Source organism: Panthera tigris, chromosome D4, assembly GCF_018350195.1.
Source record: "Panthera tigris isolate Pti1 chromosome D4, P.tigris_Pti1_mat1.1, whole genome shotgun sequence".
In the NCBI taxonomy this organism is placed as follows: Eukaryota; Metazoa; Chordata; class Mammalia; order Carnivora; family Felidae; genus Panthera; species Panthera tigris.
The window spans coordinates 11894471-11916574 of NC_056672.1; the positions used below are offsets into that span (position 1 = coordinate 11894471).

At 44.8% G+C, this 22104-nt stretch overlaps 1 protein-coding gene across 1 annotated transcript in view; it reads left to right on the top strand.

The window, feature by feature from the left end:
* FAM189A2 (family with sequence similarity 189 member A2) overlaps positions 1–22104 on the top strand; it is a 66811-nt gene that overhangs the window by 39483 nt on the left and 5224 nt on the right. The window contains exons 3-9 of the mRNA XM_042964002.1: positions 1632–1742; positions 10333–10461; positions 12300–12407; positions 12496–12629; positions 18498–18627; positions 18797–18875; positions 20490–20648. Coding sequence (XP_042819936.1) covers positions 1632–1742; positions 10333–10461; positions 12300–12407; positions 12496–12629; positions 18498–18627; positions 18797–18875; positions 20490–20648 — 850 coding nt within the window. The remainder of the gene's footprint in view (positions 1–1631; positions 1743–10332; positions 10462–12299; positions 12408–12495; positions 12630–18497; positions 18628–18796; positions 18876–20489; positions 20649–22104) is intronic.

The following is a 22104-nucleotide window of genomic DNA, read 5'->3' on the forward strand; positions in this document are numbered from 1 at the left end:
CATTCTATATCTGATGCTGCGAATTTTTAGTTACAAAGATGTATGATATGCTGACAGGCATAAGGATTGTAACCATGCTTTCTTTTCAAGGCATCTGATAGGGCATGAAGAGAAAATTCGCAGACGAAAGTTAGACTTCCCCATAGTAACAGCAGTTGTATTGCGGAGTGTGAAGATTCCAGATGTATTAGGTCTCTTGAGTAGCAAATGCCAGCACATAGAAGAAGCCCATGTAAGAAGGTGGCGTTCTGTCCTTGGCCAACTTTGCATTCTTATTTTCTAAAGCATTGGCATCATAGTGAATGACACAGTGCATGAGAGGGCTGTGCTATGTGCCGCTCAAGTTAAGCCCTTGCAGCCACTTGAGGAATCATGAGAAACAGTAACACAGCAGCTGCTGCCAGCTTTTCCCCAAGATTTGATGACCGACTGCACAGATTAACAAAACAAGGAGAGAAGCAAGCGCCAGACTCCTCCTCGAGAGGCAGAAAGAATTCCTCTTAGGAGAAGGGGCATCATGTGATATTAAATATTGACTCATTACATGGTTCTGGGGAGATGCTTTCAAGCTTCTTGGAATACCAGCAACAGAGAATGAGCTTTCTGAATTAGCGTTCATGTGCGAACTCACTGACATTAGCCACCTGACAATGCTGACATTAGCTACCTGAAATGATGCTTGGTTCTAACGCTGATCATTGTTAGCTCCGATCTTTTATTATTTGTGATAAGGTTTGATTTTGATAATAATCATAGTTCTCAAGTTGAAAAGCCTTAGTAGTCTCTAATTTACGCTAAGTAAATTCTGGCTTCTTGGTTGGTTTCTGTCAATTCTGAATTATTTAGCATACCGTTTGTAATATTTAACTTTGGAGAACAGTACGTAGAAGATCATTATAGACTTGTTCTTTGATACCTATCCTGTTTGGAACTGAAACAAGACTTATCTTTATTTTTGTTTGTATATTGTGACTTTTGGCTAATAAGGGCTCGAGTACCTTCAGTTTTCTTGGGTTCCACCTATATTCTAGAATTCTCCATTTGTATACTTACCATTGATCCTGCAAAACTCAGAAAAAATAACAACGGCTCACAGAGGAAGTGGCCATGGCTTAATGCAATGAACAGATAAGAGCTGAAGGGGTCAGAACACCCTTAAATGCAAAGAAAGAAAGAATTAGGGACTTGACATTATTTAGAAGACTTAAAAATCATGGCATTCCTCAACACAATTTAAAAATTCTAAAATATGAATAAAGAGTTTATATATTAAAAACATTGTTCTGACTTTTTTAATTAAAAAATTTGTTTATTTCTATTTATTTATTTATTTGAGAGAGGGAGAGTGTGCACAAGAGGGGGAGAGAGGCAGAGGGAGAGTGAGAGAGGCTCCACACTCCGCACAAAGCCTGACGCGGAGCTCGATTCCTTGACCCTGGCATCATGACCTGAGCTGAAATCAAGAGTCAGATGCTCAACTGATTGAGTCGCTTAGATGCCTTGGTTCTTTTTTTTTTTTTTTTTTTAAATGTATTCTTTAGGAAGAGAATATGATTTTTTTTTCTCAGACAAAACTATCTCTGAATTTAGCCATCATCTTGTTCTAACTGCCTCTTTCCTTGCTACTTCAGGTGAACCTCTTTGTGCTGCTCTCTGTGGTGTGTGTCCTCTTAAATCTAGCTGGATTTATTCTCGGCTGCCAAGGGGCCCAGTTTGTGTCCAGCGTGCCCCGGTGTGATCTGGTAAGTAATCCTAGAGCATGGCTGTGCACCTGCATGGACCCTGGCCTGTCTGGCTTTCCAGGGGTGCCAGTGTGTGCCCAGCAGCATCCTAAAGTGAAATCTGAAGTCAGGCAGAGAAAGTGGGAAAACAAAGAACTGGCCTGCTAGTTATTTCACTCACATTGTCAACTGTTTTCTTCCAAAGTGGGGACCATCTAGCAGAACCCCAGCATCACAGTAATATGCCGCATCGTTAGTTAGTGGATGGATGGATGGGTCAGGTCTCCACAAGCAATAACCGTCTGCTCTCGTCTGAAGAGGGAAAATGGGGATTATCAGAATACAGTTCAGCAGTGCTTTATCTGAAACCTTTGAGGCCAGGTGTGTTTCAGCATTCAGAATTTTCCAGTGATCAACGTGGTGCATACATGATTTCTTCTGTAACGCACTGTGGGACTCTGGGACAGCAGGCTTTAATCAAAGCTTTTGGTTTTCAGGGCTTTTTGGACTTCAGAATTGTGGATAAGAGGTTGTGGTCCTGCACAATCTCTGAATTTTTTCCTTTAATTTTTAACAGTGGTAAAATGCATGTAGCAAAAAAATGTGACATCTTAACCATTTTTAAGAGTTAAGTTCAGTAGTTGAAGTTCATTCATATTGTTGTGCAACCGATCTCCGGGACATTTTTCTTGTTGCAAAACTGAAATTCTGTATGTATTAAACAATTCCCCTACCTTCCTGGCCCTCCCCCCACTCCACCGCACCCCCCCCCCCGCTTCCGGCAACCACTCTTCTTCTTTCTGACTCTATGAATTTAACTGATCTAGGTACCTGATATAAGTGAAACCATACAGCACGTGTCTTTTTGTGACTGGCTTACTTCGCTTATTTCACTTAGCCTAATGTCTTCAACACGCCCACATGTAGCATGTGTCAGAATGTCCTTTAAGGCTGGAGTAATATTCCATCGCGTGTGTATACCATATATAATTTTTTAACTACAAAAATGCTTAAGTGTCATAAAAATCGGCTTGCAAATATCTCTCTGAGAGCGTGCTTTCAATTCTTGTGGGTCTATACCCAATTGCCGGCCATCTTTGAACTTTTTTTTTTTTTTTTTTAAGTTTTAAAATTTCTTAGAGAGAGAGAACGTGCATGCGTGCAAGCAGGGAAGAGGGGCAGAGAGGGAGAGAAAGAGAATCGCAAGTGGGCTCCATGCCTGGCATGGAGCCTGATGCAGGGCTCGTTCCCACGACCCTGGGATCATGACCTGAGCCGAAAGCAAGAGTTGGCTGCTCAATGGACTGAGCCACCCAGGCACCCCCATCTTTGGACTTTTTTTTTTTAAAGTTTTTATTTATTTTTGAGAGAGAGAGAGAGTGCAAGCACAAGCAGGGGAGGGGCAGAGAGAGGGGGACACAGAATCTGAAGCAGGCTCCAGGCTCTGAGCTGTCAGCACAGAGCCTGACGCGGGACTCGAACTCACGAACCATGAGATCATGACCTGAGCCAAAGTTGGACGCTTAACTGACGGAGCCACCCAAGCGCCCCCATCTTTGGACTTTTTAAAAGGACTTCTCAGTGACAAATACCTCTGTGTGGCACAAAGCAAAAGAAACAGACTCTTGAGAAGCCGTAGTCTGTGTCGCCTATTTGGAACTTGGTTCCCAGGCAGTGTCGTCCCTTAGGAACCAGGAGGATGTAAATGGAAGAGTGGCCGCGTGTCTCACGATGGATGTGACGGTAGAAGTCCTGGCCTTACCCAGCAGGAGAGCTCCTCAGGGACTCACCCCAAACCTGTTGCCCTTTCTTAACACCCCTTTACGAGTTTTCTGATTTGTCATCGCATTGTGTAATAACCCTAAGTTACGGGACCCCAGGCTCACGGCCGTTTCTGGTTTTCAAGGCCCCCTGCGATTCGCCATCGCCCTGCCTGCTCCCTAAGGCAGCTCACGCTCCCGGTAACACTGCAAAGCCTGCCTGGCATTGCCCTGCTTTCTGACCTCTAACAACGCTGTCTCCCCACCCCTCAAATTCCTCATCCCTCACTTCCCTGTTCTTCAAATGGCATCGCTCGTTTAAAGCCCCATTCAAAGATTATTTTCTTCAAGAAACAGTCCCTGAAGCCCCAGGGAAGATCATCTTCCAGAATGTCCTATATGTACATCTCGTAGATATTTATCCTTCTCATTTTTGGGGTCGGAGACATTTTATATACCTGTCTTCTCTGTTCCTCCAAGCTGGGATCAGCCCAAGGGCAGCGTCTGGTTCTCTCTTATTTTGGGCCCAATGGCCCCCTTCACTGCCTTCTATTCCTTCATGTACAGAGTTTCCAGGAAAAAAAAAAATGTTGGACAAAACTTGGCTTTCCAATTACTAATCACACAGCAAATTAGAAGAGGCTAAGAGACCAGACACAGGCTGGAAGTGAAAAGTCGTAGTATATTGAAAGACAGTTTGGCAAAATTGTAGCATCTCTTAGGTGCAAGACACTGTGTTAGAGGCTGCTGAGAGTAGGAAGGAAAAGTCAGACCTCCTTTCTGACCTGGAAGTTTATCACGTAGCAGGAGGAATGGGATAAGCCTGGCAAACGCTGGATTAGTGTTTGGGCAGGACATGAATATGTGCCCAACTGCAAGCGGCTAGAGCAGGGTTGGCCGTCAGACTGACACACGGTGCTCAGGGCGAGCAGAGAAAGAAGGGCTTGTATCCGGGCACAGATAGGGAAGGGCTACCTGGAGTCTAGGTGTCTGAGTTGGACCTTGGAGAATGGATAAATAAGGAGAGTGTGTAGAACCCAAGAGAAGACAGGACTCAGAGGACAGTGGGGAAATCGGCCCTGGTGGTGCTGGAAAATTGCAAGGGGTTAAGGGTATATTTAATGGACTTTTCTGAGAAATTCTGTGGTTCAGGGGCACCTGGGTGTCTTGGTTAAGCATCTGACTTCCGCTCAGGTCACGATCTCACAGTTTATGGGTTCGAGCCCTACATCGGGCTCTGCTGACAGCTCGGAGCCTGGAGTCTGCTTCGGATTCTGTGTCTCCCTCTCTCTCTGCCCCTCCCCTGCTCACGCTCTGTCTCTCTCTGTCTCTCAAAAATAAATAAATGTTTAAAAATATTAAAAAAAATAAATTCTGTGGTTCTCTACCCTGAGTGCCCATTAAAGTCACCTGAGGGAACTTTTTAAAGAAAAAAAAAAAGAGATTCTATACTCAGTGATTCTCAGTCAGCCTGGAGTGGGGTCTTGGCATCAGTATCTTCTTATGGGTTTTTTTTTTTTGTATTATTCAAAAATAAATAATTGAGAGAGAGAGAATGAAAGGGGGAGGAGCAGAGAGAGAGGGGATAGAGGTTCTCAAGTGGATTCTGTGCTGACAGCAGAGAGCCCGATGTGGGGCTTGAGCTTATGAACCACAGAATCATGACCTGAGCAAAAGTCAGACGCCTAACCGACTGAGCCACTCAGGTGCCCTGTGTGTCTTCTTATGTTTTTCAATGTATTTTTAATTAAAGTTTTTTTTTTTCCCCACCACAAAACCAACTCTGTGATTGTTTCTGATTATAAAACTAAAAATTTGGACAAGCCCTAAAAGTATAGGACAGAACTTAAAAATCATTTGAAATCACACCCTTCTGGGTTAGCACTGTTAACCACTGATGGGTTTTGGGGGCACCTCTTTATGCATAAAAACACACATAATTTTCCATCAGTGGGAACATATAATTGTTGTTTTTCTTCAGGGAGGCTATTTGACAAATGAAATCTTTTTGGGGATGGGGACACTTTCTGTCCTTCCCCCTCCACCATGTCACCCCAAATCCCTGGTAACAAACTGGGGAGTCTCCATTTGTGTTTCCATGTTATGTTATCCTACGTAAATATGTAGGAAGTGGGGGCATTAATGATTTATCTTCCAAAAATGGGACATAGTGTATCTACTTCCCTACATACTGTTTTTCTCACTTAAAGGTGTATTAGATACTCCCCCTCTTTTTTATTCTTTTTTTAAAGGTTAGCCCTCTATTTCCTTGTTGTCTATGATGGCTTGGGGTTTGGCCCATAAAAACAATGTTGTCACACATACTATTCTCTCCCTGGGGGCTTTTTGCTCCATGGAGGAAGCTCCCAGGTCAGAGATTGTTCCTGGTGGGGAAGGCGTATTTTTTCTTCTGTTTGTCTCATTTTTTACAAAAATTACACAATCAGGGGCGCCTGGGTGGCTCAGCCGGTTAAGTGTCCAACTTCAGCTCAGGTCATGATCTCATGGTTGGCGAGTTTGAGTCTCGCATCAGGCTCTATACTCATAGCTCAGAGCCTGGAGCTTGCTTGCTTCAGATTCTGTGTCTCCCTCTCTCTCTTCCCCTTCCCCCCTCAAAAATAAATAAACACTAAAAAAATTACACGTTCAACCATTTGGTGACCCTATTTTTTAAAATTGAGGTAAAACTTAAAATGAAATATACAGATCTTAAGGGTGCAGTTCATTGAGTTTTGACCAGTGGATACGTGCATCTTGACGAATGTATGCACTGGTGAATAGACACCACACGAGATTTAAAACATTAGTTTTGCCCGTTGTTGGACTTCACCTGAATGGGGTCAGGTATGTACCTTTCTGTGTCTGACTTATTTTGCTCAGCGTAACACTTTTGAGATTCATCCATGATTTTGTGTTGTATCAGTTCCTTCTTTTTTTTTTTTTTCTTTTGCACATCAGTATTTCATTATATAAAAACATCACAAGTTGTTTAATCCGTTCTCCTGTTGATGGACATTTGTGTTGTTTCCAGCTTGGGGATATTATGAACAGAGCTATTATAAACATTTTTGCATAGCTGTGGTTTTTCTTGTGAGCCCATTTTCTTTTCTCTCAAGTAAATAAGTGATACGGTATTGCTCAAGGCATGTGGCAAAAGTGTGTGTCACTTTATAAGAAGCTGCTAGACGGTTTCCCAAAGTGGTTGGGGAAAAAGTATTGTTTTCAGTTTTTTTAAAAAAATTTAATGTTTATTTATTGGAGACAGACAGAGACAGAGCACAGGTGGGGGTGGGCAGAGAGAGAGAGAGAGAGAGAGAGAATCTGATGCAGGCTCCTGAGCTGTCAGAGCAGACGTGGGGCTCGAACTCATAAACCACAAGATCATGACCTGAGCTGAAGTCAGATGCTTAACTGACTGAGCCACCCAGGTGCCCCATTTTTAATTTTTAAAAAATGTGTTTATCTATTTTGAGAGAGAGAGAGAAGCAGAGCTTGTGTGGGGGAGGGGCAGAGAGAGAGGAGAGAGAATCCCAAGCAGGCTCCCGGCTGTCAGTGCAGAGCCCAAGTTGTGTGTCTATCCTGTGAGATCATGACCTGAGCTGAAATCAAGAGTCGGACGCTTAACTGACGGAGCCATCCAGGTGCCCCAGGAGAATAAGTATTTTTAATTTAAAATACATGGCCGGTTTCTTCATTAAAGGGCCTCAACTTACATTTCTACTGGTGCCCCTCCGTCAGCCAACAAGTGTTTCTCTCCAAAATTTGTCAGTCTGAGGGGCTGGTGTGGGAGCTCATGGGTTATAGTGGCTTGCAGTCCCCTCATTGCTCGAGATGGGGTCCTCATTTTTCAGAAGCTTCCCGGAAGATTCTAACAGGCAGCCGGGGTTGAGAACCGCAACACTGGTGATAATGAAAAGGAGGGGAGGATCTCTCTGGTGGCATCAGGTAACACTGTCAAGGTTGAAGGGTGAATATTGTTCATGGAGAGGCTTGAACAGGGTTGTTTGTGGATGGTTAAAGAGATCAAGGAGAAGTTGGAATATAGCTGCAGAAATATTGGGGGCACCGCTGGGATTGAGAAGGGAGGGGGAGGATCAGGACAGAAAGAGCAAGAAATACAAAATACATGGTTGTCTGGCATCATTTTATACAGAGCCTCAGGGTTGCTTGTGTCTGCTGGGCACAGCGATTGATATTCATTATTATTTGGATAATGATTAAACTTTCCAAAAGTCTTGTGTAAAGGGATTAACATTCACCAATCTGGAAAGCTGTTCCATCCAGACCAGCTCACCCAGGAAGTTCCAGAGAGCTGAAGTTTCCATATACACAGAAGCCTTGTTGTGTGTAAATAATGCAGCCGTGTGTGTGTGTGTGTGTGTGTGTGTGTGTGTGTGCGCGCGTGCCCATGCACACGCGCGCAGCCCGCACAAGCCTGTTTTCTCTCTTAACTTGAATGCCTTGTATTAAGAATGGACTCGAGGGGGAGGGGAGTACTTTGCAAGATGACACCTAGTATTACCTGAGGGGGGCAGAATCCTTAGGTAGGATTTTGAGGCTTACATAAGTATAAGAAATAGAAACCACACTGCATGGTGCTGAAAAAGTGAACTTGGTTGAGCTTGGTTGGTGTTTGGGAAGAAGAGAGCCTCGTGTACATAAGCAGAATGTAGCAACTCTAATAGCTGCTTATTTGTAACTACTAAAAAGTACTGTTAGTAGTAAATCAGGGAGTTCTCAGCTGGAGACTTTGAGGGAAGCAGCTCCCTGGGAGTAATACTTCCCAGCTGAATTTAGCCCAGTGTAAGGACTATTGCTAATTATGAAGAGGGGCTAAGAGAAAGCCATTGATCCCTGAGAGGAAATAAAATCCCCCCTCCCAGACTCTGCCTAGAGAACTCCTGTCTGAACGGCCACAGTAGTTTTCCCTTAGAAGGCAAAAATTGAGTGCAGATATTAGCAGCAGGATGTACCTTCAGACATGTGAGACAGTGGAAGAAAAATTCAAACACAGACAGCCTTTTGCTTCTATGTGCGTCTGTGGGGTATGTTGTGGATCTAGGTGTGGGGACATTGTTAAGACAACAGTCTCTGTGGACAAACCAGGAAAGGACAGAAACCAAGTGGAAATGAATGGATAGGGTCCATCCAGGTAACTCTAGTTACTGTAATTTTTTGTATCTGAGGCAGAATTTATATCAAAATCTGGGCATCAGTGTTTGATATAATAATGCATCCCTTTCACTGTGGTTTAAGGACAGAGAATAAAAAATGTTACAGAATCCATGGAGTTTTGGAAGAGGCAAAACTAATCTATGTGGAAAAAATCAAAACAGTGTTTGCCTGTAGGAGGTTGGGAGCAGGGATTGATGGGGAAGGGCATGATAAAACTTTCTCTGGTGATTCTGTTTTCTCTATGTTGATAAGGATTTGGGATGCACAGGGGTTATGTGTTACTTAAAATTCTGCAAATGGCGTGCTTAAGATTTGTATGTACATTTTGTGTGTGTGCGTGTAAATTTCACATCCAAGAAAGAGAAAACCAAACCAAAAAATAATGTGTCTATTAACATGTGTAATCATCAGTGGACATTTTTCCCTTCACTTCATAGTCAACATGTATTAAAAGGAACTGTGTTTTCTCCTAATTTGGAAAAGTACCATGAATTTGTTACAGGAGGGTAGCTACAGGGTGAGTTTGGTTAGAAGGTAAAAATCTTAATTCAATAAGAAATAAAACTCATATTTCCTCTTAAGTAACTAAAACACTGTAGATGTTCAGTTATTAAAGATTACTAAAGAATTTTGCAGCTAGTGATGTTGAAGCTACCTAATTAATCTAACAAGTATGAAAAAGGTATGTCTCTTCCTTTTAGCCAAAATTTAACAGCCAACTCTAACAGCTCAACAGGCAGAGCAAGTTAAGTATGAATTTTGGCTCCTAAATTATGGGTCTTAATTAGCCAACATCAGGTTTTGCATATTTTTATAACTTGATTCAAGGGAAACTTAGAAATATGGCCAAAAGTTTGCCAAACATTTCACTATAAATATGAGATTACTCATCTCTGATGTCATCACTTCAAATAAAGAAAGCTAGAACCTGTGACCACATTGAAGATGTCAGCTGAGAGATCTCGTTAAAGTCTATGTGGTTTGGGGATACCGTTCACCAAATATACCCTGTGTTTCTTATAGGCACACGATAGCTTAAATTTCCCTACCCACTTGGAGTTAGGTAGAGCCATAAGATTTGTTTTGGCAATGAAATGTGAGCTAAAGCGAGGAGTGTCATTTCCAAGAGGAAGATTTAGGCTAGAGTTACGAGACTTAGCAAGTTAAAAACACAGGGCACCCAATTAAATTTAAATGTCAAATGAACAGCTGATACGGTTTTGTTTTTTGTTTTTGTTTTTTACTGTAAACATTTCTCATGCAGTATTTTAGGACATAATTATACTAAACAATGATGTTGTTTATCTGGATTTGAATTTAACTGTGTGTCCAATATTTTTCCTGGCAACCCTATTTTAAGTGCCAGTGTGCGTTTTATCGTGTGCTCTCCACCTCTGGCATAGTGATCATTAATCTCGAGATGGTGGGTGGTCCATCAACCAAGGTCCCTAATGGAATATGATGACCAGAGCCCCCGGCTGACCTGCAGTGGGCATGCAGAATATTCAAGAAATAACTTTGTTGTTACAACAGCATACCCTAGCCCACCCTGACTGATATAGGTACTGCCTGGCATGGGACCTCACCATATCTCATTCTGCAGGATTGGTGCTCCAGGGTAGCCTGTGTATTCATTCTCAATAATCAGATTGTTGTTCTGCCTTTTCCCCTTTAAGGTGGACTTAGGCGAAGGCAAGATTTGCTTCTGTTGTGAAGAATTTCAACCAGCCAAATGCACAGACAAAGAAAATGCCTTGAAACTCTTCCCGGTTCAGCCTTGTAATGCTGTTCACCTGCTACTCAAGGTACTCGAATGGATTCGACCCTCATCAGTAAATAGGCTATAGAGCCCCCAAGAAGGCAAAGTTACTTGAAATATTCCTACCCTGTTACCTCCCTCCAATAATTGGGCTGCTGAACGCAGATAGGAGCCAACCCTCATCAGTGACCCAGGGACAGAACTGAGTTAGGAAAAAGCGCAGATTACTGTGTGTCTCTTAAATTACGAATGGATGGCTTTCTTTGTGTTCAAGAATTATAAGATAGTGAAAAATGTGAAGAAGCCTAAATATATACATATGTACGTATATATATTTATGTACATGTATGTCCATACCACACACGATGCAACTACACATATATGATGTAGCTTTTAGCAAAGCCTTTATTTTATATTTTTTAACTTTTTTTAACGTTTATTTTTTGAGAGGGAGAAAGACAGAGTGTGAGCAGAGGAGGGGCAGAGAGAGAGGGAGATAAAGAATCCAAAACAGGCTCCAGGCTCTGAGCTGTCAGCACAGAGCCCAATGAGGGGCTCGAACTCATGAACTGTGAGATCATGACCTGAGTTGAAGTCAGATGCTTAACTGACTGAGCCACCCTGGTGCCCCGGCTTTTATTTTATATTTCAAGTAGGCCCACACATATGTGGGGTTTGAACTCATGAACCTGAGATCAAGAGTTGCATGCTGTATGAACTGAGCCCACCAGGTGCCCTGGCCTTGAGCAAAACGTTTAAACTGCATGCCCGTTTGTCCTTGTACTGATGCTCCTTTGTTGGCTTCATCGAGTCCTGCGGGCTGTTGGGTGATGTTCAGCCAGGACACATAGGTTTGGGAGAGATATCCGTTAGTAAATGCAAGAGAAATTCAAGCACCTTACCTCTTGTTTAATAGGCAGCAACTATAGTAACTGAGAGATTAAAAATAAATGATTCCAGTTGCAGAGAGGAGTTCAGAATTACCCTTTCTTAGGGAATCGGATGAAAGTTGTGTCCTGACTTAAGCAAGGCCGCTAGTCCCGTGAGTGACAAGATCAGTTGGTGAACCCTGAGGTATTAGCTTTTGGATAATCCCTCACTGACAGACGGGCTTTCTTCAGATCTTTCTTTTGGGTTTATTTTTTGTTCAAAGGAGGGATCTCTCAGCTGCCAGCTCTCTGAATTGTGTAGAGTGTGAAAATGGCCTTCTTTCTTTGGCTTCTTGGTTTTCTGGTAGCTGAGTCACCCCCAAACTTTCCGAGCCACAAACCCTCTTGGGGAAAGCCTCGCTAAGGTGCCAGGACTGTGGCAACAGAAACTTCTGGAATTGCCTTTCCTGCTATTTTGAGACGTGTTTAGAGAAGAGACGCCCTATTTACACTCTGGCTGGCCTGCCCCCCTGCGTTGTCATAATTAGGTGCCCAGGGCAGCCCAGCCGGTCGCTCCTGAAATAGAATCCGTGGCCACAGATTAAACAGCATGCTGTCCTGCTGGGAGGCTGCAGGAGGGGGAGGCTGGGAACTGCTATCATTGACGACCCCACCTTCAGAACCGACACTCAGCTGCTCTCCTGGAAGGAATGTTTCCAGACCACATTCTGATGCTTGCAAAAAGAAAAATCGTAATCCTAGGGCTTTTGGGGACAGCAAGCTTCCGAGATCAGTTTTTAAAATTAAGAAGTATACATTACTGCCTGAGAGTCCTAATAATAACCAGCATTTATCTGGCACTTACCATAAGCCAAACGTCAAAGTCCTTTGCGTGGTTTTTCTCATGAGAATCGCCTTGTTGGGACATTACTATTATTATTTTTAAAAGTTTTGATATTGCCTTCTGGTCATCAGCTTTGAAGTACTCGGTGGTGTTATTATTTCCCTGTTCTAGAAAGTTCTTTTCGCCCTGTGTGCCTTGAACGCCCTGACCACCACCGTCTGCTTGGTGGCAGCTGCCCTTCGCTACCTCCAGATATTTGCAGCCCGAAGATCCTGCATCGTAAGTCCAGACACGGGGACACCAGGACTGTGTTGCACTGAGCCTTTGTAGCAAAGGTCGTTGACTAACCAAGGTGCTGTTTCATTAGGATGAGTCCCAGATTTCTGTCGAAGAGGTGGAAGAACATGGACGGATCCCAGACCCTGATGATTTCGTGCCACCAGTGCCCCCGCCTTCCTACTTCGCCACATTTTACTCCTGCACACCCCGGATGAACCGCAGGTAGCCTGGGTGCCCCCACCCCAGCTCTCTGTGAGGACTCATGGAGGATTGTGTTATTTTCCAGGATTTTCTATCCCCCCCATCCCGCCCTTTTGTCTGATAAACCGTGCCAAACCAAAGAAAAGTCACACCTTGACCTAAGGGTACGCTTTTTCCACTTCAATTAGCTTCCCAGGAAAACTGACACCCAGTGAGATGGCTGCTATAATGTGACAAGATTGAGAGCTGCCGTTGCCCTGGAAACACGCTCAGGCCAAATCGATGTTCATTATAACACCATCAGCAGGTTCCCAAATCATGACATTCTTCCCAGCCATTAAAAAAAGATTAATTATTCATGACATCTCCCTGGTCTAGAAAAAATAGACACCATGCTTATTTTCTTTTTCAAATTCTAGCTCAAAATTTATCATTTGTTTCTTAAATCTCAGGAATAACTATTTGCAGAAAGAAATGCTGCATGTGTTTTTCTGGTTGGTAGCAACTTCTAGAATTATACCTCCTTAAATATTGACTTCATTTATTCATTCAACAAACATTTAATCAGTCCTCGGCTGCTTCCTAGTCACCATGCTGGGTTATTGACATTCCGAATGAGTTAGATCCGCCTTCTTCCCCTCTCCATAGCTCAGAGTCTGGGTCATTATGGAGGAGTATTGCAAGGATCATAGTAGATCTCAAGAGAGAGATTTGGGTGCACAGAGGAGGCCCACATAACCCATGATCGTGAATGGGCTGCAGAGAGCTTGAAGGCAGAGTCAGCCAGCCAGAGTTGGCTTTCTGGATGAAGTGATCTTAAGCTGAATTTAAAGGATAAGCAAACTATATTTAAGCTTCCAAAAGAAAAATCTCTGAATTCTCTAAGACTGGTGTCTTTAGCTCAATATTCAGAGGGCCAGGACTTTCTACTTTTAATCCCCAAGGCACCCAAAGGAGAGTTGTCAAATTTGGTGCCAGGCTTGAGGTTTTTGGAAATCCATTTTCTAATGCTCAGGGCAGCCACATGTGGCTTTGAAATAGGCCACCAGTGGGAGCCACTACACAGATGCTGTTAATGTTCTTTTCAGTGGGTTGTCTTCCTGCCTTGTCGCTCAGAGTTGTACCTAAACCCCATCTCCATGCCCTCCTCTGCTCACCCACCTAGGGGCAGGTAGGGATGGCCACAAAGCTGGAGGGGACAGCTTCTGGGTGCACGGAGGACAGCTCAGCCTCCCTGTTGTTCAAGGGGTGGTGCACTGGAATGTCAAAGCTTTGGGGGCTAGGATGGCTTCCCTAGTCTTTTAGGAAATGAGCCAAGAATTACAGCGGCCAGAGAGACAGAGCAATAGAACACATATTCCTTGTGCACCTAGAACACATTTGCTCATACTGTAGCCCAGTTTCAGGCTGTGTGCAGTGGACATATTGGAAGGCTGTAGAAAATGCCTGTTATTTCATGGTTGGGAAGAGAAATGCCCTCTTCAGGAAGAAGAATTAATTGGCTTTCTGATACTGTGGGTGAGCCCTTGGTTGACCTACGAGGAGGCAACAGATTTAATTTCCTGCGGTGGCAGAAAGGGAAAGTGACTCATGCGGGTGTAGGAGTCCTGCTGTCCAGCAGTGCCCCTCCCCACTTCCCTTCCCCTCTCTTCCATTTCTCTTATCAGTTCCTCCATAGTAATGCTTATCAATGTGGGTATATCCACCTTTGGGTGCATCCCTGGATTTGCCCCTCTGAGTCCTGAGACTGTCCTCTCCAAATCCAGACAAGCATCTCCTCAAGAGCTTTGCCTTTCAGAGCTTGCCAGTAGGAACATGGAGGGGGGTGTTAAAGTAATCCATCCCTGTGAGAAAGAAGACACTGCTGGGCCTGAAGTATATACCTGGAGGCCGAGATCATATCTCCAATGGGCAAACACCCTTATTTTCTGCAATTCTCCCAGTATCAGAGGGCGGTCCACTTTCCTTACTAAAATGGCTAAATGTATTCACCTTTGCATACATATTGTATCAAAAGCATTCTTAAATTTGGTCGACTTTGCTAGATTTTTAGCTATCTACCTTATAGACACTAGTTGTTCAACTTTAACTGGTAATTTTCTTTCTTGTAAGCAGGCAGGCAAGAAGACTGATGAATGTTTTCTTTAGTATTTCCACAACCGGTTAAGAGTTTTCACACAATGGAAGCTCCCACTTCCTGTAAGATATCATGACCTCTCAGAGAAGTTTATTTATTTTACTTCTATAAATACAACCACTTCGTGCATTGGTACCTCCCTGAGAAAGGGCTTCTCAAATTACCATCATAAACAGAAACCTGATTGCAGTGAAGGTTTCTGTGCAAAGATGGGTTTCTGTCTCGTGACTTGATTTGTAAGGGCAGCAGGGGCTGCGTCTTCTTCTTCCGTCACCCCGGGGAGCCCCCCATCCTCAGAAATTGGTTGGAGCCAGGAGTCAAGAAGCAGAGCTTCTGACCTATTCCGTGACTGTGGACCTAGTTGAACCATGGTGATGTAATGTGTTACGGAAAACTCAAGATTATAGAAAGCAGAACGTGGGCAATTTGTTTCTTGGTGGTAAACATAACAAGCTCATTTCCTTTCCTAATGAAGTTCGAAACCCAAACTCAAGTGGAGCCAGGCTGTGCTGGTGGGCGACTCGGTGCTCAGTGTACCCTTGCCTGGCGTCCACATCACTGTTCCAGGACATAGGGGAGGACCACTCTTTGGTCGTATGAGTTGCTGTATGACCCTTGCCTGAGTTCTCAAGGCCTAGTGGTCAACGTAAAGCAGAATGCATTTGGCATGGTCTGTCGGGGTTTTCTGTCTACCTTCAGTAGTGAAGGCTTCCTGGAGAGTTTGGGATGAACTTGAAAGAGCCCAAACTCTGGAGTCTGTTACCAGGCTGCCCTTGGGGGATCTCTTACCATTTCTGAGTCCCAGATTCCTTCTTCAGCTGTGGTGTCACATGGCCACTTAGCTGATTTTTAAGAGACAAAAATCTCTTTATCTGTGTGGGCCCCACCACAAGCAATTAGAGCAGACTTTCTAGAGGTGAGGCCTGGGCCTTCCATAGTTTGCAAACCTCCCCGGGTGATTCTACTCCCTAGCTGGGATCAGGAGCCACGAGGGATCAGGAGAAAACCTGCCAGGTCATAGCAGACCTGCTTCCCTCCCCAGATCCCTGTGTACCCAAAGGAGGTGAAATAGAGAAAACTATTTAATAGGAAAGGAACTTTCCTTTTCTCCTCTAGAAGCATCTTCTATCAAACAGAGGCTTTCTTGGTCATTATAGTAACCACCATAAGAAGCCATTCATTTGCAGTCAATTTAGAGAAAATGTGCCCCCTTTCCCCCTAGCTTTCCTTCTTGAAGAGTTTAAGATTTAAAATGGAGGTCGGTTTGACCACTTGGCCCCAAACAAGACCTCTCTTCTCTGTGAACATACAGGTAGCCACTGGGTGGGGAATATCAAACAAAAGACCACCAGAGCTAACAAACAAATTGGCAAAGCTGGGGGTAGTCACCTTCCTGGGGAGGACGCTGCAGTGAAGAAACACAAGGGGAGGCAGGTGCCTGAGTGGCTCGGTTGGTTAAGCGTCTCACTCTTGGTTTTGGCTCAGGTCATGATCTCGAGGTTTCGTGGGTTCAAGCCCTACATCGAGCTGTATGCTGGCAGCATGGAGCCTGCTTGGGATTCTCTCTCTCTGTCTCTCTCTCTCTCTCTCTCTCTGTCTCCCCTCCCCGCTCCCCCCCCCCCCACCGTTTGCCCCTCCCCCACCCACGCTGTGTCTGTCTCTCTCAAAAATAAATAAACTTAAAAAAAAAGAAGCGCAGGGGGAGCTGGCTGAGGGTTTTGGGAGTACAGGAAAGATGGCTCTGGAGAGGACAGAAGGAGTCCCTAGGGCTCACTGAGTGAAATGAGCCTCCTTGTTCACTGGTTGTATCGTTAGGAAAAAAGAACATCACGTGTTTTTCAACTTTTTTCCTCCACCAGAGTGGGCACAGGAATAAAATGAAACAACCGTAACCCCCCAGAGCAGCTTTCTGAGAAAAGCAGGCCCTGCACCCAGCTGGCCCAGAATCTGTCACCAGTCTCTTCAGGTTACGTCCCATTTTCACATTTCAAGAACAGACGTTCAACTATTGCTCCTGTCCCTTATTTTCATTCTCTAATACTCCACAGCCTGAGTACAGATGTTCTGGTCTTCCTTGTGTCTTTTAAAGAATGAGATATAATTGACCTAGAACATTCTATTAGCTTCAGGTGTACAGCATAACAATTCAATATTTGTGTATATTGTGGAGTGATCACCGTGGTAAATCACCACACATAGTAACAGGATTGTTTTTCTTGGGTTGAGAACTTTTAGGGTTTACTCTCTTAGCAACGTTCAAATATGCAATACAATAGTATTAACAGCAGTCACCCTGCTGTGTATTATATCCGTAGGACTTATTTATTTTATAACTTGAAGTTTGGTCAACAGATACAAGAGTCTGTGTATTTTAAGCTACCATTTTACAATGTAGGTTCTTTACAACCATTTTGCGCGCGCGCGCGTGCGTGTGTGTGTGTGTGTGTGTAGTTTTTTACGAACACAGGCAGAAAATCTTGAGATTTGTTCCTTCATTTAAATTTTTTTTAATGTTTATTTATTTTTGACACAGAGAGAGACCGAGCATGAGTGGGCGAGGGGCAGAGAGAGAGGAAGATACAGAATCCCTGGAGGCTCCAGGCTCTGAGCTGTCAGCACAGAGCCCGACGAGGAGCTCAAACTTGTCAACTGCGAGATCATGACCTGAGCTGAAGTCGGACTCTCAACTGACTGAGCCACCCAGGCGCCCCTGTTTCTTCATTTATTTGCTTTGGAGGGTCCCTCACTCACAGGACAAAAGCCACAGTGCCTGGCATGAAGCAAGTGCTCAGTCAGTGTTTGTTGACTGACTACATTTAAGATGGGTTACTCTGTGACTCCTCCTGCAGTACACTGCTTTGTCTTTGAGCTGTGATGTCGCTCGCTTTTCTGGAAAAATTAATTCATCCCTTCAACTATTTAACAAACAGTGAGTTTCCGTGAGTGAGTTTCCATGAATCAGACATTAGGGAAGCCCAGGCAAGAAATCTTGTCGTATCCTAATGTAAGAAATAATTGAGCTTCCCTGAGTTCCTAGTTTTGTTTTTGTCTTTCATTGAGGTGACATTCTCATAACATGAGTGGAACCATTGGAAAGCGTACCATTGAGTGGCATTTGGTACAGTCACCATGTTGTGCAACCTCCACCCCCATCTGGTTCTGCAGCGATCTCATCACCTCCAGGGAGGCTGGTACCCACTGAGCAGTTATGCCCCAATCCCCTCCCCCCAGCCCCTGGCAGCCATTAACCTGCTTTCTGTCTTTGGGATTATGGCTTCCTTTGGATTTAAAAGGAATGATGGCAGGGACACCTGGGTGGCTTAGTCGGTTGAGCACGTGGCTTCGGCTCAGGTCATGATCTCATGGTTCGTTAAGTTCAAGCCCCACATCAGGCTCTGTGCTGTCAGCTCTGTGCTGGAACCTGCTTCAGATTCTGTGTCTCTCTCTATCTCCACCCCTCCCTGACTTGCTGTGTCTCTTTCTTTCTCAAAAATAAGTAAAGACATTGAAAATCATAAAAGGAATGATGGCATTGCACTTGCCTAAGAAACTCTGGGCTTTCCATCGGAGAGCAGCTTAGACTATCCCCTGCTCCAGGGCCGGGAGATGGTCATGGAGGAGTGAGGGGTCATCCACGCTGTCAGTGGATGACCCTCCACGGGCAAAGGCCACCATGCAGTTAGTTGCAGCTGCTGTCGGATGCGCAGAATTCCCGTAGAATCTGCTTCCTGATGCCAAGATGCTTTTTCTAGGATGGTCGGTCCTGATGTTATTCCACTCCCACATATCTACGGAGCGCGAATCAAAGGTGTGGAAGTGTTCTGTCCTTTGGACCCCCCGCCTCCCTATGAGGCTGTGGTGAGCCAGACGGACCAGGAGCAGGTACAGTCTATAGTTTCTCCTTGGTACCTTGACTGCTAGTAGGAGGTGCAGCATGGGGCACAGAGAACGGCGGGAGACTGGGCCCTGCACTTGCTTTGAAGTTCAGTGGAGTCCAGATGGGGGTGGGGTTGAGTATCACCAGATAACCCTCTTTTCTCCTGTGACGTAGGGATCTTCATTCCACATGCCAGAAGGATCAGAAGGTGCCATGAGCCCCTTGGAGCCAATCTGCATGCCAGTGACTCAAGGTAATAAACATTATCACTGCTCAAACTCAGGGTTCAGTAGCGTAAGAATCAAAATGGTGACCTATAGGATACTTTGTTGGGGGTCAGATACCTTGGAGCCAGTGGTCCACACTGTATCCTTTGTCCAGGTGTAAAAGTACTGTCAACAATTAAGGTTGGCAAGTGGGAGATACTATGTAAACAGAAATAAAGATATCCTTAGAATTTTTTTAGGAGTGGGGCGCCTGGCTGGCTCAGTCGGTTAAACGTCCAACTTCGGCTCAGGTCACGATCTCACAGTTCATGGGTTCAAGCCCTGCGTCGGGCTCTGTGCTGACAGCTCAGAGCCTGGAGCCTGCTTGGGATTCTGTGTCTCCCTCTCTCTCTGCCCCTCCCCTGCTCGCACTCTGTGTCTGGCTCCCTCTCTGTGTCTGGCTCCCTCTCTTAAAAATAAATAAACATGACAAAAAAAATTATAAGAAGAATCTTTGAGGAGTAACAAGGCTCTTCGCCCTGTGAAATGGATTATAGATTATAATTTGGCAGTCCCATGTTTTCCCATCTCAGATTTTCTTTCTCCTGGTAAAATAAGCTGGGCTCTTTTAAAGGGAAAAAGGAGTTTTGTTGATTTCAGGATGATTTTCTGTGAGATTGCGCTGTCATTTTTAACCTAGGGTCTATGTCACGCTGCCTTCACACAGAGTGAATGCTGATTTTCAGTCCTGCCTCAAAACGCTAGAGTCAGTTTACAGCTATCCTTGTCCTTTAAGGGAACACTGTTACAGCTTTCTTTCTTTGGAGAGGTTTTAAATGGCCCAGAAAATTGTCCACCAGCACAAAATGGCAGTGGTGATAAATAATGGATCAAGTGTAGCTATTTTCGACGGAGGTGAATTTTCAGTGGCGCCATTTGGAACAGGTCTCTGTTCTGCTCACCTTCCATCTTCGAATAATGCAGCTGCATTCTCCCTCCTAAGCATGTTTGGGATTCTTCCACTTCTTAAAAAAAGTTGTCCAGACCACACTCAGGCTCACAAATGACGTGATTTGGTCATCCTGAGCAGAAGTCACCCCTTTCTTGAGTGGTTTTACCTATCTGCTCAGCGGCCCTGGCTCTTTCCCTTGGCCTTCAGGAGTTCCCGAGCCTGGCCTCCACTCTGGGCCGTGCAAATGCCTCGTCTTTCTGCCTTTGGTCTGCAGCCCTCACAGTCACCTTACCCGGGCAGGCATGTACTTCCACCCACGCAAGCTCACCCTGAATTCTCAGAAACGGGAAAGTGGCCAGGAGCTTTCCCTGGAGAAGATTCTAACACTCTTAGGAAAACAAACACGCACACACACACACACACACACACACACCCTGACATTTTGGAATGGCTTCTTTATTTTGCTCTGCTCTTCGACTTAAAGTTTTTTGTTTGCTTGTTTTAGGTGTGGAGGGATGGTTTGGAGAGGCGGCGGTTCCCACAGTGCTGGGAAGTAAAAACTCACTGGGCTGGGAGCCGAAGCAAATGTTGTTCACTGTATTTTCCTGCCCCTACAGGTTGGGGCTCACAGGTGTTTCCTGCCCAACATTTTGAAGGCTGCAGCTGGTGAAATAATGTGCGTTTCTCTTTTTTTTTTTTTTTTAAAAAGAATCAGGTGGGGACAGTCCTAACACACCTGGAGAAGAAAGTGGATCCGTGTCAGCGCCCGATGCAAACCAGCTGCGTCCTGCGGGCAGCTGGAGAGCCCCGCCGCAGCTGAGGGCGAGATCCAGGAGCGACCCTGTGCTCCATCATTCCGCGGAGAGAGGTGATGGCACTCCCCAAGCTACTTGCAGGGCCCCGTGCACGTGTTTGCCCGAAGGTGCCTGGTGAAAGCTGGGGGTGGGGTGGGGGCAGTTTAAGAGATGTCTAGAAAGAGGTTAAGAGGTCTTGGGAAAATAAGGTATTCTGCATGCACATTAGGAATATATATCTGCCACATCTTTTAAGACTGGTATTGAGTTTTTCAAGTCATTGTTAGCAAAAGCATTTGGTTGCACGTGACCATGGAGTGCTACTATGTGAAGAAAACAATGCAAAACTGACTCTGATTTCTGGGTGCTCACAGTCCTGTGGAAATAAACCTTCTCTCTGAAGGAAAAAGTTAAAGGGCTGTATTTTTTTTACCCCCTCTCTTTTGATTTATCTTTTTTTTTTTTTTTTTTTTTTTTACTGTGTACGAGTACTTGAGTTATTTAAATCTGGCTTGTTTTGAGAACTTTAGCCAGAGTGAGACTCACTCCAGTTTTCTCCCTCTCCGTTTTGAGTTTGTGTATAGATGTTATTTGTATAATTTTAAATCAAAAAAAATTTTTTAATTAAAAATTTTTAAATAAAGTTTTTTTTTAACGTTTACTTATTTTTGAGAGAGTGCATGCAAATGTGTGCACGTGGGCAGAGGAGGAGCAGAGAGAGGGAGGCAGAGAGTCCAAAGTGGGCTCCACACTGACCGCAGAGGGTCTGATGTGGGGCTCGAACCCATGAACTGAGAGATCATGACCTGAGCCGAGGTCAGATGCTCAACCAACTGAGCCACCCAGGCACCCCCAAATGTAAAAATTTTTAAAAATGTAAAGAACATTGAGTCCTTTTTCTGGATACATGAATACCTGAATACGTGAATACCAAATAGCTCTTCATTGTGGAAAATTGTAAAAAATAAAGGAAATAAAGGAAGACAATGAAACTGTAAGGCTACCAGTACAGGCTTCTTTCGGTGACCTGTTCTAACAAGTGGCCTCCGCTCTCCTGAAGCTCGATGCAAATACAACTTTGCAAACACTCTCCCCCTGCTCTCTCTGGGGCCCCGTGTTGTCCCCTCCCCCCACTTGTAGTGTTGGTTCTGTCCCTCTGACAGCCTGTGTTGTTTGCCACAGCTCTGGACTGACCTTGTGGGCGCCAGAGGGAACATTCCTCTTGTCTTCTGCGCTGGAGGAGTCCCACCGCCTGGGACTGAGCACCTCTGCAAGCCCACAGGCCAGCAGCCTGGCCCCTCAGCTCCCCAAGCCCATTTCACAGAGGGTCTCTACCCTACCTGGCAAGTTGAGGACTCGAGCTGGCCACCTGCCTGCTTCCACGGGAACTTGGCTGTCTGAACAGCTTAGTGAGATCCTTCCAGAGCCCCTTCCCTATTCTGCAGTGCTGCGGGGGCAAGGATGACACATGTTTACCTGTTGGAGCCCTCAATTGTAGAAGGGACCAGATGGCCCTCCAGTGACAGTATG